This window comes from Perissodus microlepis, chromosome 15 (assembly GCF_051167445.1).
Source record: "Perissodus microlepis isolate ML-2025 ecotype Zambia chromosome 15, ASM5116744v1, whole genome shotgun sequence".
NCBI classification, from domain to species: Eukaryota; Metazoa; Chordata; class Actinopteri; order Cichliformes; family Cichlidae; genus Perissodus; species Perissodus microlepis.
In genome coordinates, this window is record NC_140475.1 from 32,592,760 (window position 1) to 32,608,913 (window position 16,154).

At 42.5% G+C, this 16,154-nt stretch overlaps 2 protein-coding genes across 2 annotated transcripts; one reads left to right on the forward strand and one right to left on the reverse strand.

Annotated features, from left to right (window-relative positions):
• Positions 1-1,123: 1,123 nt before the first annotated feature.
• Positions 1,124-6,540, reverse strand: smim7 (small integral membrane protein 7). The gene is made up of 5 exons (XM_084953409.1): positions 6,444-6,540; positions 6,181-6,222; positions 6,047-6,099; positions 5,873-5,963; positions 1,124-1,652 (listed from the first exon to the last, which is right to left on the reverse strand). Exons 1-5 carry the CDS (start codon positions 6,467-6,469, stop codon positions 1,637-1,639), a joined length of 228 nt encoding a protein of 75 aa, XP_084809535.1. The 5' UTR covers positions 6,470-6,540; the 3' UTR covers positions 1,124-1,636.
• A 725-nt stretch (positions 6,541-7,265) lies between these two features.
• tmem38a (transmembrane protein 38A) lies at positions 7,266-14,352 on the forward strand. Its single transcript, XM_084953408.1, has 6 exons — positions 7,266-7,845; positions 10,871-11,027; positions 11,298-11,482; positions 12,308-12,395; positions 12,922-13,039; positions 13,647-14,352. The coding sequence occupies exons 1-6, from the start codon at positions 7,722-7,724 to the stop codon at positions 13,851-13,853; spliced, it is 879 nt and encodes a 292-aa protein (XP_084809534.1). The 5' UTR covers positions 7,266-7,721; the 3' UTR covers positions 13,854-14,352.
• The last annotated feature ends 1,802 nt before the right edge of the window (positions 14,353-16,154 follow it).

Below are 16,154 nucleotides of genomic sequence, written 5' to 3' on the forward strand. Positions count from 1 at the left end.
GTAGTAATTTTCTATTTCCCCTAAGATGAGGAGCTGCTGCATGAGGACAGTTTGCTGGTTTTTGGTCACCATAACATCTCCAGAAACTGGATTTCTAGCCTGGATAAATATCTCTTCAGACATGCTGTAGCATGACACTGAGACATGTTATGGTTTAAGATGTTTTGAGTTTTGTGACATGGTTGTTATCCTGCTGGATGGGCACGGTCAGCAACAATACTCAGGTAGGCTGTAGGCTGTGGCATTTGATGATGTTCAGCAGGTACTACGGGGTCCAAAATGGCAAAAAATGTCCCCCCACACCATCAAACCACATCTACTCTGAACTGTTCATACAAGGCAGAATGGGTCTGTGCTTTCTGAGCCCACAGCTTGGATGTTGCAGCAGAACTTAAAACTCATCAGACCAGGCAACACTTTTATAATTTTCTATTGTTTAAATTTGATTTGGTGAGCTGCTGTGAACTGTGGCCTCAGTTTCCTATTACTGGCTGACAGGAGTGTGGTCTTGTGTTCCTGTAGCCCATCTGCTTCAAGGTTTGACGTGTGTTCAGGGATGCTCCTCTTCTATATATCTTGGTTGTAACGACAGATTATTTGCGCTGCATTGATTGCATTATGTTTCTGCAATGTGACTGGCTGCTTTAACAAGCCTCTTAGTTGTGTCTAATGAAGATGCCAGTGAATGAATATTATGCTGCTCTGTTTTGTAGCTGAAACCGGAGTCCACAGGCCCACTCCAGATGTCGTGTAGAATCGCAAATTAACATGTTAGCAGCAGGTTTCAAGGGGCCTCCATGAGTCTGACTTGTATTTCCCATACCCTTACAGATGCTCAAACTGAGATATGGGCGGGTTTGAAGGCCAGGACAAGACCTTGAACTCTTTATCTGTGTTAAACTGCTCATGAACAAATTCTGCAGTGCAGCAGGGCACATGATCCTGCTGAGAGAGGCCGCTGCAATCAGGGAATACTGCAGGTGGTCTGGAACAATGTTTAGGCAGGTGCAGCATGTTAAAGTAACCCACATGTACACCAAGACCCAAGGCTTCCCAGAATATAGCCCAGAAAAATCACATTGCCTTTTATTTTTTGACTTGCCTTCTTTCAAAAGACAGAATATATTTGATAATAAAACTTTATTTTTTATTAAGAACAAGGTCACATTTACAGTGAATATACATTTAATTACAGCACATGTGCTGCAGAATAAAGAAAATAGCACAATTTTTCCCCCTAAGAAGTTGAAAACAAACACATAAGTGAGTAAAATAATCCTATTTATAACTCACAAATCAGATGCAGATTTTTCTGTGGAATCTGGATGAACTGAGCCTGTGCAGGAAAAAGGAATAAAATGATGTTTCTGGCGTTTCTTTACCACTAACTACAAAACCACAAGTTTCCAGCAAAGGTGTTACAGTTAAAGAAAAATCAATAAAAATAAAAATGTAACAAGAGAAGAATAAATACAGCCATTCATAAATTCCTGTACAGCACAAAGGGTTGTAAACCAAAAGGAGTATAATTACTAGTAAAAGGGTCAAAGAAAGAGAAAAAGGACATTAAGGAGAAGCTGACAGCATCCATCTGGAAAGGGAAGCATCTTGGAGGAAGTCCACTGGCCACACACGATCATGATCCAAACAATCTGTGCAGATTGAAGACATTTGGCTAGTTAGAACAACAGCACACTTCTACTAATTTCAGGAGAAGCAGTGCACATCTAAAGGGCATAAAAACTTTTGATTTACACACACACAAAAAAGACAGGACAGCACAATCATCAAGCACTTTATAGGTTTAACCTCAGTAATACTGAGTTGGGACTTCATTCACTCTCAGATGGACTCATGGATTATACAAGTTGTTACAAAAGGACTCCTGGTCCATGTCTACATGACTGCATCACATATTCTGTGTTGATTTATCAGCTGTGCAATCACGGTGTTATCCTCCTGATTGACCACATCCTAAAGGTGCACCACTGGATTTAGATCTGGGGATTGGGGAACCCATCATCAGGTTTATGAAAGCATTTTGAGGCAATTTGTTTGGTATGTTGGCACATAAGACAAAACCGTGGTAATAACAAAGTTAGACGTGGTCAGCAGAGATCCCAGAAACACTGACTGATATAAACAAGTGTCTGAAGTGTTCTCAGATTGGGTCCACGGCTTCATCCTTTAAACACCAAATTCAAGTTTCTTCACACCAAGCTCTGGTTGTTCAGTGTTTGTCCAGACTGCAGACTCAGACTAATAATGTGAATTGTAAGAAGTTTCTTCTGCTCCCAGTTGTAAAGAATTGGCTTCTGGATTACTTTACCCCCCTTCAAAGCAGTAAGACTTCATTGGCAGCAACAGTCACATTTTTTTCTTGTTATAATGTTTAACTTGAAAAACATGTGAAGGTGCTGACTCATGTCTGCAGCCTACTGCTACCCCACGACTGTATTTTACCTTTAAAAGCAAACATGGCGTAATCCTTAAATATCCTCCCCAAGTATAATGCATTTATATGTGTCAGTGAAAACTAATACGGTATCCCAGAAAGTTGAATTTGTTCACATGGACTTGCATTTTCAGAAGGAGAAACGTTCTCAGTAATTCAGGTCACAGTAGTCTTAACTGGTTGAAAAACAAGGCAACCGGACTTTAAGTTTGTGAAGATGTTACACCTCTCATCGAAGAGGGTTCTTCATTTCTAAAAACAAAAGGTTAAGACCTAAGTATATAATCTATGCATGGCACACCATAGAAGAGTCACCTCAACAGGACAGGACTCAGCTGTAAATCTACACCGAAAGAACAAAGGTCACTCTATCCTCTATCGAGGATGCCAATGTTCACACTTTGGACAAAGAAGACAACTGGTACACATCCTGGACAGGGAGGAACGTTGGTTTGAGCGCAGGGTCAAGGAGGCCATTTACGTGAATAGTGAAAGACCATCTCTGGAGGAGGAGGTGGCCTAAGGGTACATCTTTCACCATCTTACAATGCTGTGATTGCAGCCATTCCCCAACTCTCCATAGTGAATGGTGAATGGTACTCTCATGGCCATTGATCAGTGGTCTTTGATCAGGGGTTGTTGATCAGTGGCATAATCGTGATGGTAAATGGTAAAATGGCCTGTATTTATACAGCGCTTTACTAGTCCCTAAGGACCCCAAAGCGCTTTTCATCCACCCATTCACACACTGGTGATGGAAAGCTACATTGTAGCCACAGCCTCCCTGGGGCGCACTGACAGAGGCGAGGCTGCCGGACTCTGACCACCACCAATCGGCAACGGGTGAAGTGTCTTGCCCAAGGACACAACGACCGAGACTGTCGGAGCCGGGGCTCGAACCGGCAACCTTCTGATTACAAGGCGAACTCCCAACTCTTGAGCCACGATCGCCCCACGATCACGATGAAGAAACCGACCTTCCAGTCCATTGTTCCTTCAGTGGGCTGGCTTCAGTCATTATGCAAATGTACTGTTTATAAGATTGGGGAAACCTGCAGTCAGCTGAGACTGAAGAAGTCACTTGGATGAGTGACGAAACGTTTCTCCCACTGAAAACGCTACGTCCAGATGAACAGAAACAACTTTTGGAGAGGCCATGCATGTCCACTGTGAACGACCATCACTTAACAGAGGTGATGACAATGACAGCAGCTATCAGCCACCTACAATTCAGTTTTGATTATCCTTCCCAGGTGCATCTACCCCCGTTCACACCTCGTCTCAGTTGACCTCAATAGCTTTCATGGTAGGGCAGGGCGAGGTGTCACAGTGGTTTCACCCAGCCTTTTCTTTCTCAAACCTTGTGATGTGATGACGCACATGATCAATAGTGTCAACGGCCACCTCCTAAGGGACAATCTAGGGGTTTAAATATCTGCGACTCCTCCACCTTTTGTTTTTAGAACTGAAGTGCCCTCTTGACTCATAGGGGAAAAGTCTTGACAAACTTCAGCTGCCTTCTTTTGTTAAGCTTTTAGGAGTAGCACCATTGCCTAACAATAGCTCACGAGATCAGTCTCATGCTCATTGCATGATCATATGCAAATTGTCATGACCACTGATTAATGGCCAGAGAGTTGGGGAGTAGCTGCAACATACTATTAGAGCTACAGCACTGGTAAAATGCTGTAGCTGTAACAGTAACAGCTCCAGAGTGGTGAAAGATGTACCCCTGGGCCTCCTCCTGGATTCAGAGATGGTCTCTACCTTTCCATGTAAAGGTTTTTGCTTAGGTAGTGACTGTCCTTCTCCCCTGAATTGCCTGCAGCTATTTTTAGGTGCCTTCCCAGCTTTGACAAATGTCCAGCTGGGACAACCACATTCCCTCAGGGCCATTTTTCATACGATGACCTTCAGCTTCCCAAGCCGGTCTGTGTGGTGATGGTGTTCGCTCTGTGTTGTAGTGTCCTGATGACACCCAGTTTGTGTTTTAATGGAGAACGAGAGTCAAGAATGAAATACTGATCCGTGTGCATTGATTTAAAGTACACGTCGACTTTTAAATGTCCCCAATTACTAATGGCAATTTGACAGTCTAAGAAAGCTAGCCTGCCATTTTTCATTTCCTCCCTGGTGAACTTGATAATGTGAGAAATGCTTTGTGGTACATCGTGAAATTTGATTTTTCACCCACGTATAATCCACATACCTGAACCAATTGCTCAACAGTGTTCCAGGATACAATAACAGAGCCCTTTATTTCTCCACTTTGTTCTTTTGGCTACAAATTAGCCAAAGTGGGTGAAACTGGGGATTTCACTGCAGACTTGTGTTTCTGCCTCTTCTATGTGAAATATGTGGAATGAGAACAGAGTTCCAAGAGCAGACACTTTGGCTTGGTGCTTAGAGTTCTTCCTGTTGCTGAGAAAATGTACTGTTTACAAAGTTCAGAAAGAGTGAAAAAAATTACTTTGATGAGCAACTAAACTGTTTGTCCCACTGAAAAAGCAACGTCCAGATGAACGAAATGAACTTTCTGGGATTTCTTTTTGATGTGTGAAATGGTGTCAAAAAACCTCAATTAACAAAAAAAAAAAAAAAAAAAAAATCTAATCCCACAAGAAGACCAAACTCAAAACTTCTGACTTTTTTGTCGTGACAACCATTATTGTCACTGGTCTAGGTTTCTGGCAACAATTGGAATCTGTGTCACAAAGAAAGCTTATGTGGCTCAACATCAGTCTTCAGCACCTTCTCATATTTGGAGCACGACATATGAAACAAATATCTATGCATCTTCCTATGCTTATCCAAGTCAGTGCCCAATTCAGCAGCTGGAGCCTATCAAAGCTGCCATAAGGTTGGCAGGGTACACCCCGGAAAGGTTGCTAATCTATTGCAAGGCTAAGGCTGAGAGACAGACATTCGCACTGGTGTTCACCTTTTAGGCCGATTTAAAGTAAACCAATTCACCAAACCCATGCATGTCTTTGTGCAGCTATGGTGGTGGTTGTCTAGTACATGAGTAAGATACTGAATCGTGAGCTGCTAACGATGTGAGAGTGTCAGAATTTTAGAAAGCCTCTAGTCGTAGATAAAAGTATAAATTTGTGAGTGACTAGGTGAATAAGACTTACAAGAGAAAGGACTTGAGCTCTGAGTCCCTAGCTGAGTAGAAGGGTGTTATGTAACTACAAGTCCATTTCCTGTGGGGGAAAAGCTGAAGTACACAGTGGGAACCCATGCAAGCATGGAGAGAACGTGCAAACTCTAAGTTCTCCACAATTTGAACCATCATGCTGCCCTATGAAACAAACACTAGGATAAAAATAGCTAAAGCCCACAGCACAAGTAATTGAGTGCCTCTCAATAAACTGCATCTGGTTCATCAGCATCGACTGACACAGTCTTACTCACAGGATCATGCAGAACATGATGAAGATGTTCCACAATGCGATGAAGATCCGGAAGTACCGCAGGCTGAGCAGAAACTCTCTGATGTTGTCCCCTGAAAGATAGACTGTGAATCTTTGTGGCAATACTACTCTCTCTCGCTCTCTCTCTCTCTCTCACACTCTCACACACACACACCTGTTGTTGGTGATCCAGAGTCATCTCCAAATCCCTGCGACTCCTTCCTTTTGCTGAAAAAAAGACACCCACAGTTAACCTTCAACATTCTGCTAACACACAAACCTAAAATAATGACTGAGTACAATACTCACAGCTTGAAGTTCAGCACAGCCCCTGCGTTCACCAGTAAAGTCCTGCAGAGCACAAACACGGAGAGTTTGGTTGTCAGCTCAGCAGCGTATTAGCTGCTGAGCTGGCATTAGCACCAAGCTAGTTAGCTTGTCATTTTACGCCACACACGGCTGACTGACTAACACAAAATTACACAGCGACACATAAAGACACATAGAGAACTGATTATCTCAATACAAGATGTGATTCCGTGTGACATCTGCCACACGACTCGATAAATTACCCGAATATCAACAGATCCCCGATCATCTTGATCAAATCACATCAGAAGCGCCTCACTTCCGCGTTCGGCACGTAATCAGAAATGTGACCAATACAAATCCGGTATCCAGAGAAATACAAAGTGTTGTTATTCCCTGGGTTTAGACTGTAAGGTGCAACCTTACCAAACACTGATCGTCTGCCAAAATTGATTTTCAATGTTTCAGTGTATTTTTTATGTGTAACGTCTTATGTGTAAATAGACTTTGGTGAACAGGATTTATAAAGAGGTTATAAAGAGATTTATAAGCACTCAAGCACTTTAAAAACGACCACACACAGTTAGCCAATTAAAATATGTTTATAGAACTGTTGTTGTATTTGTTGACATTTTTCTGCTGCCCTCTACGTCAGATCTCTCTTTAAAAAGACATTTTTGACGTCATTGTGACCTTTTATCTGGGCAAGTAAGAGATATATAAAAGCCACTTTGCCAAAAACTGATTGCAGCTTCTACCTTGTGACAGGTATGTATGTTATTGTTTTTTCTGTTCCTTCCTAGTAGGATAAATCATTTCTTTGGTAGCTCTCGAACTTCGTAGGTTCTTTTGGGTGTTTTTGTTTTGGTGAAAGGAGCTTTTTTTCGCATGTCTTTGGCTCCCCTTTTTGGAGAGAGTAAGCACTACATCTATTATCGTGTGAATTTAAAGCAAATACAGAGAATAATAAATTAAAAACCATTAAAAAATACATACTTGAAATCTTGATTTACTTATTAGTGTTATTACGTTTACCTCGACATCTCTGCACTCCCAATGAGTGTGAACAATGTTGGGATTAATTAAAGCATCATCTGGCCGTGAGTCAGAACGGCTCCAGGATCAGATCAGGATTGTGGGTGTTTTCATGAACGAGTGAATAAATATTTGTTGATATGAAGCCTCATATTTATTTTCCCTCCTGCTGTGTCTCAGAGCTGCAGTAAACCCCCAGCAGCGTCTTATGGCTCTGCTGAGCGACGATCTCGACGAAGACAGCAGAGCGAGCCTTTTGTTTTTCAGCCGAAGCCCCTGAAAGGTCGCCTGAAAAAGCGGAGCAGCTGGCACTGAGCGCAGATGATGATGACGATATGCAGAGGCCGTGGAGATGAGTGGTATTAATAGGAGGGCTTGAGTGTCACAGGCTTTCACAGTCGAGACCAGGGGGGCTCTCTGTGGCGGACAGTCGGCGGACCGTGTTTTGGGGGGTCTTCCAGACTGCGCAGTCGGAATAAAACAGAAACGCAGCTCAGACCGGCAACATGGACGTGCTGACAGTTCTTAATTTGGGCGATATTGCCCAAGCTTTCTCCAAAATGGGAATGTTTCCTGTGTTTGATCTCGCTTACTACATCGTGTCCATCCTCTACCTCAAATATGAGCCAGGTGAGTGTGCTTGACACTTTTCTGCTTATTATTCATGTCATAAATATGTTAGAATATAAGTCTGCGTGCTGTTTGTGCAACAGTCCACAGGCTGTTACGTAAAATATATCCAGAATAGTACGTTTTATACACCTGTGACTGGAATTTAACCAGGAAGTAACGAATGAGGCGAGAAAGTCTATGACTTGCATGATGTGTAATTTCATTGTGAACTGAAGGCTTTATTTGTATTACATTTAGCTCACACTTTGCCTAAATACCCTTACAAGGACTTTCTCATGCAGTTATCTGTATAGTCCTTATAAAGAATGACCTGTTACATAAACTCCAGCAGCAGCTCTGCAGCTCTGCTTTGCTTTATGTGAGGGAATGTGTGTTGCTGCAGCAGCCTGACCTCCTTTAGGAAATCACTGGAGTAGATTAAACCCCCCAGCTTTGGTTAAAGCCCATTTTTTTCCATTAAGATTTAACTCCTTTGAGTAACAGAGCCCGAGGAGGATGAAACCTGAGGCCTGTGCATACCAGTGACTTAAGCAATAAATAGAAGGGCCTGAAATAGACGGTCAGTAGGACCTCCAGAGCCAACTCCCCCGCCACCTTTGCTGCACACTTGTCCCTGGGAATGTGTGCGTGTATTCTTTGAAATAACAAATTTGCCTCTCCACAGAGTAAAACACGCACTGTGATATTGATATGATGGTTTGGTCTTGTTGGCAGGTTTCAGCCTTGATGAAAGGAGCACAAAATGCATCTCACCCTCATAATAAGTTTAAAAAGAAGCCCGCCATGCCCATCGAGCCCATTTAAAACTGTTTGCACAGCATGATCAGAACAAATGCATCATCTCTCACATTTTCCTCAGCTGGAGGAGTCACTCGTCACATAAGCACAGCTGTAGGCCACTTGGAAGCCTGTTTTAGACCAACAACTTGGAAAAAGTTAATCGATATAAATGCTTTTATCAAGTTTAGTGAAGTCAGCATGTTGTTAAGTCTGTTGTTGAGGGACCAAAGTTTTATATGTATGCTGTATAAGGTAGATCAGGGAATCTCCCAGCTGGCACAGGGTCGAGATGTACTGGCCAAAAGACTACAATGTGTGGAGTAAAGAAACATACTGCAAAAACGTAAAAGGCAGCCAAAACAGAGGGACTGCAGTTTGTGTGCATTTTAAAGTTAGAAAGTACCAGCCAGCACGAATCAGGCCGACTTCAACTGTAAAGCTTGCCTTATTTTCATGCATGCAATTTCACAGTCAAATGAGTCCTGCTGTGGCTCCCACAATATCACATTGCGGCCACAATTATCCTGCACACGGCTGTGCCTAAAATTGCACCAGAACTTTGAGCTTTTTTCTTTTTTTGGTTTATGTGACAGGAGAGAGAAGTGTAGGGTCAAAGGTCATGAGTGGCCTGTCAAAGTTGCATACAGGAGAGGCCAGTGAGCAGGATGTATTTATAGGGCAGTATTTCTCAGGATCAGGTTGCCTTCAAATTGAGGAACGGTTGAACCGCTACACCCCCACCCACCTGTTAGTGGAGATTTGCACTCTCATCTCGACTTACTGTAACAATGCTGTAACGCCGTCGAGGCTCTGTCCCGCACAAAATGTGCGTACAGTCTCAAAACATGTAACCTTTTGTGTGGTCACACATTTGCAATTTTTCCACTTTTGTATTTCTTACTTATAACTGCATCTGTTTTCTTGTTGCACTTCCTGCGTGCATGCCATGTCTAACTTCCTTTTCTTCTTTGAAATCATTTGGGCACCTAGTTGTAGCACAACATGAAGCAGAAACATTTTTAGCTGCAGCGTCCTGAACACTGGACACTGATTTAGAAAATGTGTAAAACTTATGACGGTGTCAGTTCGCAGAGTTTTAAAGTTTAATTGGCGCCTGCCTTGCTGTTACTCACATGGATACACCACGTGAGTCCACAACATGACTGTTTGTCATGCAGGCTTTCTTTGTAGGATCTTTTAAGATATATGCATCCAGTATATTACAAAGAGCCGCTCGAGTCTGTATCCTTAAGCAAAGCAGCCATATGTCAACTCAAAAGTGACTGTAGTCATCCTGAGTCAACATTGACTGATGATAAAGATGTGTACTATCAGGGCGTGACCTGGAATGATAAACTGGGTGTGCACAAAGATACAGCACACACGGGATCCACTGATATTAGCATTTGCAGGCTGCTGGTAACAGTTAGGTCTGCAGGAGCTGGCAGAAATTATCAAAGATTAATATAGTTAATAAGTTAACATTCTGCCCAAAGTGCTGACTTTAATTAATTTAATTATATGCACATTTTACATAAGGAATCAGGAATCTGCTCACATGACATTTATTTGACTGGTATGCATTCGGTTTATACTAAGCACATTTTCCTTTATTTGAATAAATAAACCTTTGATTTTATACCTTTCAGTGGTATTTTACTCAAAGTTATTGTTTCATATTGACTGAGGGTAAAAACTCTTTGAGTGTTTCAGAGGAGCAGGGGGTGGTCCAACACAGCCGCCACGTTTTTCTCACTTGACAATTATAACAAGTATTATTGTCAAGGACTTTTTGCAAAGCATTCGATAGATTAATCAACTGATCAATCAACATCATTTTATTACATTTACAAACAGATAAAAAAGGATAAATAATGACTGTATTATTTTTTTTTACCACCACCAGGAGTCGCCAAAGTTGAATAATTTTCCTCTTTCTCTAAAGAAAACTATCGACTTCCAATCAAATATATAAACTGTTTGTAGATAAATCACCTGACTGATCCTATAGTTACTTTAGTTGGTGAGTTGCTTAAGTTTTGGAGGATTTTGTTAAGTTTTTCTGTTTGTAGAATCTTGGAGAAACAGAAGAATGCGCAGCATCTGACTCTTTAATAAAAGCACAGAACACATCATCATCATCATCATCATCAGCTTCATGCACACTGAGAGCACTCATTGACCAGCTGCTGTGATGTTTTGATCTTCACACCCTTCTGACAGCTCGTCCTCTGTGTTGCAGGCTCGGTGGAAGTTTCTCGCAGGAGTCCCGTGGCCTCCTGGCTCTGCGCCATGCTCTACTGCTTTGGTAGTTACATCCTGGCAGACATCATGCTTGGAAGCAGCCCCGTCGACTATTTCCAGCACAACAGCCACATCCTGCTGGCCTCAGCTGTCTGGTGAGAAAACTCCCAGAACCAGTTTGCTCATCACTCGTGTTTTTATTTAACTTTCAAGGTGACATTTATGATACAAAGATCTGTCTCTTCCATTAGACATCAAGGATAATGAGTTAAAGTTGCAGCGTGGTCAGGAAACCAAACGCACACAGTGGATTTATCCATTTATTTTATTCACAGGGAGGAGATTTATATGTAACAGGAATAAAAAAGTAATGTTTTATATTTGTTGAGGAATAAACTCACAAAGGTTGTCAATCTCAATTGCAGGTACCTCATCTTTTACTGCCCGCTGAACCTCTTCTACAAATGTGTGAGTTTCTTGCCCATCAAGCTGGTGTTGGTCGCCCTGAAGGAAGTTGTGCGCACTCGTAAGATCGCCGCAGGGGTTCACCACGCCCACCACGCCTACCACCACGGCTTCTTCATCATGGTGATTGTTGGATATGTCAAAGGTCGGTGTGACTGGGCTTTTGGTGCGTGTATAGTCCCTAAATCACCAATGTTTACATTGTGATGGAAAGGTGATTATGCTTGTGAGGAACAAACTAGTCTGTAAGTGAGTCGTGGCAATTGCCAACTCTTTGGTACTAATTTAGTGACGCATACATAGATACACATACTCGATGCAGCTACAGTCTTTGTTACTGTGGCTGTTGGATCATCAGTCGCTTGATTTAAACATGCATTAGTTGTACTTGTGCTTGCCTCTGTGGATGGATTACCACCAAGGCAACTGTGCCTTGAAAACTCCAGGCTCAAGTGGTTTTCACTAATGTGATAAATAATTCACTCAGGAGTAAATGTCCAGTGTAACAGGATCATAGCTATGGTTGTGTTTTGTGGTTAACCATAATGTGGGCCATGCTTTCCGAGCCAACCTTTGGATCCTGTGTGGAAACAGAGATTTATTATGTGTTTAAAAAGGGTCGGGAAACTATTTTAGTAGATAAACTGTGCACAGTCTGAAGAAGAGGTTCCAGCAACTCCTTTTTTTTTTGTATTTTTTGTAATATCCAATCACAGCTGCCCAATAGCTAGAAAAGCTGCGTATCAAATGTTAGGTGTGGGTTCATTCTGGTCTAACTTCTTTTCCAGACATGAACCTGCCAAAGAAAGAAAGAAGCAAAGCCTGACAGATGAGGTTGTGCAAAACGTTAAACCGCATTTCTACTTTGGCTCTTTATCGTGAAAGCCTCCTGTCCCAGTTACAATAAGGGTTAGGGTGACTCACAACATAGACTTTTTTTAAATCCTCCTTTCTATTTTTATCCTCACAGGATCTGGAGTGGCTCTCGTGTCCAATTTTGAGCAGCTGCTGCGTGGTGTGTGGAGACCCGAGACCAACGAGATCCTCAACATGTCATTGTAAGTCTGGGGGGGAAATACAATGATCAGTGTCTCCTCAAACACAAAACCTAAAGCTGAACTGCACATAACGCTGAGTTTGCTAAAGTCATTCATGTGCTCTAAACATATTCTGACTTCTGGTGCCCTCTGGTGGTGGGACCTAAAAAGGACACTCTAAACACCATGGTTCCATGGTGAGTGGGTAACCTGTTTGCTTTACATGTGAAATATCCCCCACTTTAGACACAAACTGAGACTTAGGGTCACAAGGTAGTGTAGTCCTAGTGACTTCCCCAAGCCTGGATGAAAACGCAGTCAGGGCGTAAAACCTGTGCCAAATCAAAAATGTGCTCCAATCTGCTGAGGTGACCCCTCGTGAAATAACGTAACAGCAGAAAGCACCCACTTACACAGTGTCAAATAAGAGTTGAATTCAAATTAAATAGCAGGCTTTGCGCCAGCCTCCACTCCAGCCCTTTTTGCTCTCTGTTTTTGCTGCCAGCGTTCGTTTTACCACCAGTTTGTGTTTTTTTTTTTTCTACAGCCCAACCAAAGCCAGCCTCTACGGTGCCATCCTCTTCACCATGCAGGAGGCCCACTGGCTGCCAGTGTCCAAGAGCACCCTTATCCTCATCTTCACCCTCTTCATGGCCACAAGCAAGGTACGATCAGCAATTCAATGACTGAACTCAGAACCATCCACCTCTGTGAACACATCTGCACTGTGTCAAAACACTCACTTTTGCTTTGTTGGACTGATGAAACATGTTTTGTACTACACAAATCAGGATTTATGGGAAATACACAACTAACCTGTTGGTTTTAATGTGAAATACATTGAATGTAAGTGTTATTGATCACAGGAGATCTTTTACCTGTAACATCAAGTGTATCATATTTGAAACACTTAACCTTTGGCACACTTAATCAGTGTGATAAATTGCGCAATACATTTTTAACCAGCAAAAGTAATACAAATTAAATGTAAAATTAACATTTTTTCGAATTATGTGGTTAGTTTTTTCTGTTGGAACTTTTCACTTAATAATTTTGAAACATGTGGGATAAACTCTAAGGCTGCTTTATTGCTGAACTTAAAGAAACAAAATAACACCCACTAGGCACAATGAAGGAACACAAAGCAAGAGGGAGAACCTGACAAAGAACAGATGCAAACTGAGGGTTTAAATAAACAACATAGATTACTGAAGAGCGGAAACACCGGGGGAACGCTGAACAGAATTTCATCAGACTGTTCTCTCCTCTCAGGTGGTGATGACCGCCCGGCACTCTCACGGCTCCCCCTTTGCTCTCATTGAGTCCTGGATCTGCCACCTGCTGTTCGGCTCTCCTCTGGCTGGTGGTGAGGAGGACCACCATCATCCTCCTCCTGCAGGTGCTCCATCTTCACCTCTCAAGACCAAGGAGGATCTGAGCGAAGGTGCTCGCAAGAGGAAGGTCAAGAAAGCTGAGTAGAGCGCCGTGCTGCACTGCCGAAACGATCGGACTTCCCATTCCTTTCTAAGACGAGGGGCAGTTTGATGATGTTTGATGTTTTGCCAAGTGAGAGCCTTTCTATTAGAGCAACATGGTGCTTTCGACATTTGACATCACCCGAGGACTCTGTAAATACCACAGCAAAAGCTTCACACCCAACCTGGACCTTTGAAACCTATTTATTTATGTGTCTGTGAACATCTGCATCCGTGCAACACTATGTGGCGATCCACGGTCAGGGGCTGCAGCGTGCCCTTAGGACAGCTTTCGTTCCTCATCAGTAGTTGTTACCAGGAGCAAGTGGTTTTTATTTAGTTCACCAATTCTTATTTTCATGAAGGAAACAGCAGAAAATGTTAATTTGACTCTTAATCTGAAATTCTAATGTGAATAAAGCATTATGTGAAAGAACACGGATGATTTTTACACTGAAATGAAAGCAAATTAATATCTTTCAATAAAATCAGGAGAAACATGGTGTCTGTTTCGTGTCTGTGCCATTCGTATGTTGTCTATTCTCTTTGCCAGTTTTTCTTCAACCAGAAGAGTCACCCCTGCTGGCCATTGAATGTAAAGCTGATTTTGTCTCCTCTTAATGCACAAGTGGATCTGCATGTTCTGACTCTAATAATGACCATGAAATCCATCTATCTTATCCAGGTCTGGTGGCAGGTGGAGACACCATCACATCACATCACACACAAAACCATAACCGTAACCCAAACTGTAGCCCAGTAACCCTAACCTTAACCACAATCACAACCTAACCCCAAACCCTAACCAATCCCTTTTTGTATTTTTTTCCTAAATGGCCATCAGCAGGATTTTTTTTCCAAGTTGTAAAGCTACGACAAAATAACAATGAACTTGGTCAGATGCAATGTTGATCCACGAACAACACAAGGACATCAGCTGTATCATCCTGGGTCTATCACAGTCCTCCGCTTGGAAGGACACACCCAGATCACCCTGGAGACATCCTAGGTGTTCAGGTGATCCCTCTGAAAAAAAGAAAACCAAAGGACCAGGGTTACTGGGATTGATCCCAGAGCCAGGCCCGTGGAGGGAGCCTGAAGGAGAGTCTCTGGTAGAAGAGGCCTCAGCCCATGTGGCCTGCCCTGGGGGTCTGATCCCTGGCTGTTGAAGCTAGCTTGAGGGACAAAATGTACTTCACAGTTTATTTAATGGGACAAGAAACTAAGGACTGAGCCCATAAAACTGTCCGTGAAGTGTTTACTGAGGTCAGACAGCAAGGGTTTTAGATGTAGATATATTTTACTGCCAGCAGATGAGGCACTTAGACATCGGCTTCACTTTTCTGGAAGCTACATCCATCTTTTTACCCGGTCTTTAGGAGGTAACAAGAAGCATTTTAGGCTTTCGATGTTACATATGTAAGGATGTGACACAGTCAGGCTTCAAGTAAACTGTCCTCAGCATATATTTTGAAATAACACAGTATACAATGAAATGGTCTTTTTACTATGAAAGTGAATTTCCTCTCTGGTGGCAAAGCCCCATAGACCAGCGGTCCCCAACCCCCGAGCCTCGGACCGGTACCGGTCCGTGAGTCGTTTGGTACCGGGCCGCGAGAGTTGAGGCTCAGGTGTGAAATGTATAGTTTTCAGGGTTTTTATCGGTCTTTTCACGTGTGTTATGAATAAATTTTCTTTTTTTCGGTACCGGTACTAGTTTTATTTTGTTGTATTTATCCGCGACACCTTAAAGGCCGGTCCATGAAAAATATTGTAGGGCATAAACCGGTCAGTGGCGCAAAAAAGGTTGGGGACCGCTGCCATAGACAACTGTACAAGTGATCAACTCCCAGATCAACTCGAGCTTTAAGACTGCAATTGACTCGACTCTAGAAGGTTTCAGAAGCTCTGCTCTAAGCAGGGGCCGGTCCATGTCGAATTTTGGGAATTCTAATTCAGAGGTACACCCTGTTTCTCCATGTGAAGCTTTTTTATGCTACAGCGTGGTGCAAAAGCCAGTTTTCATTACTATTATTCCTTACCCTAAAAATTTGATTCTCATCATTTAAAGACATGTCCAGGGCCAAAATATAATTCTTTTTACATGCAGCATTGGCACTCAGTTGATATTATGTAACCCTGAAGCTGCTGGAAGGTTAAAAAAAGAAACAAACAAACCCAAAAAAACAAGAAAGAGAAAACAGAAAAGGGCAGAGGTGAACCTCGAGTCATGTCCTCAGAAACTGAGAAGCCCCCTGATGTGTTCACAAACTGTTGTAGCATAGGCAGCAAACCATCACTAATG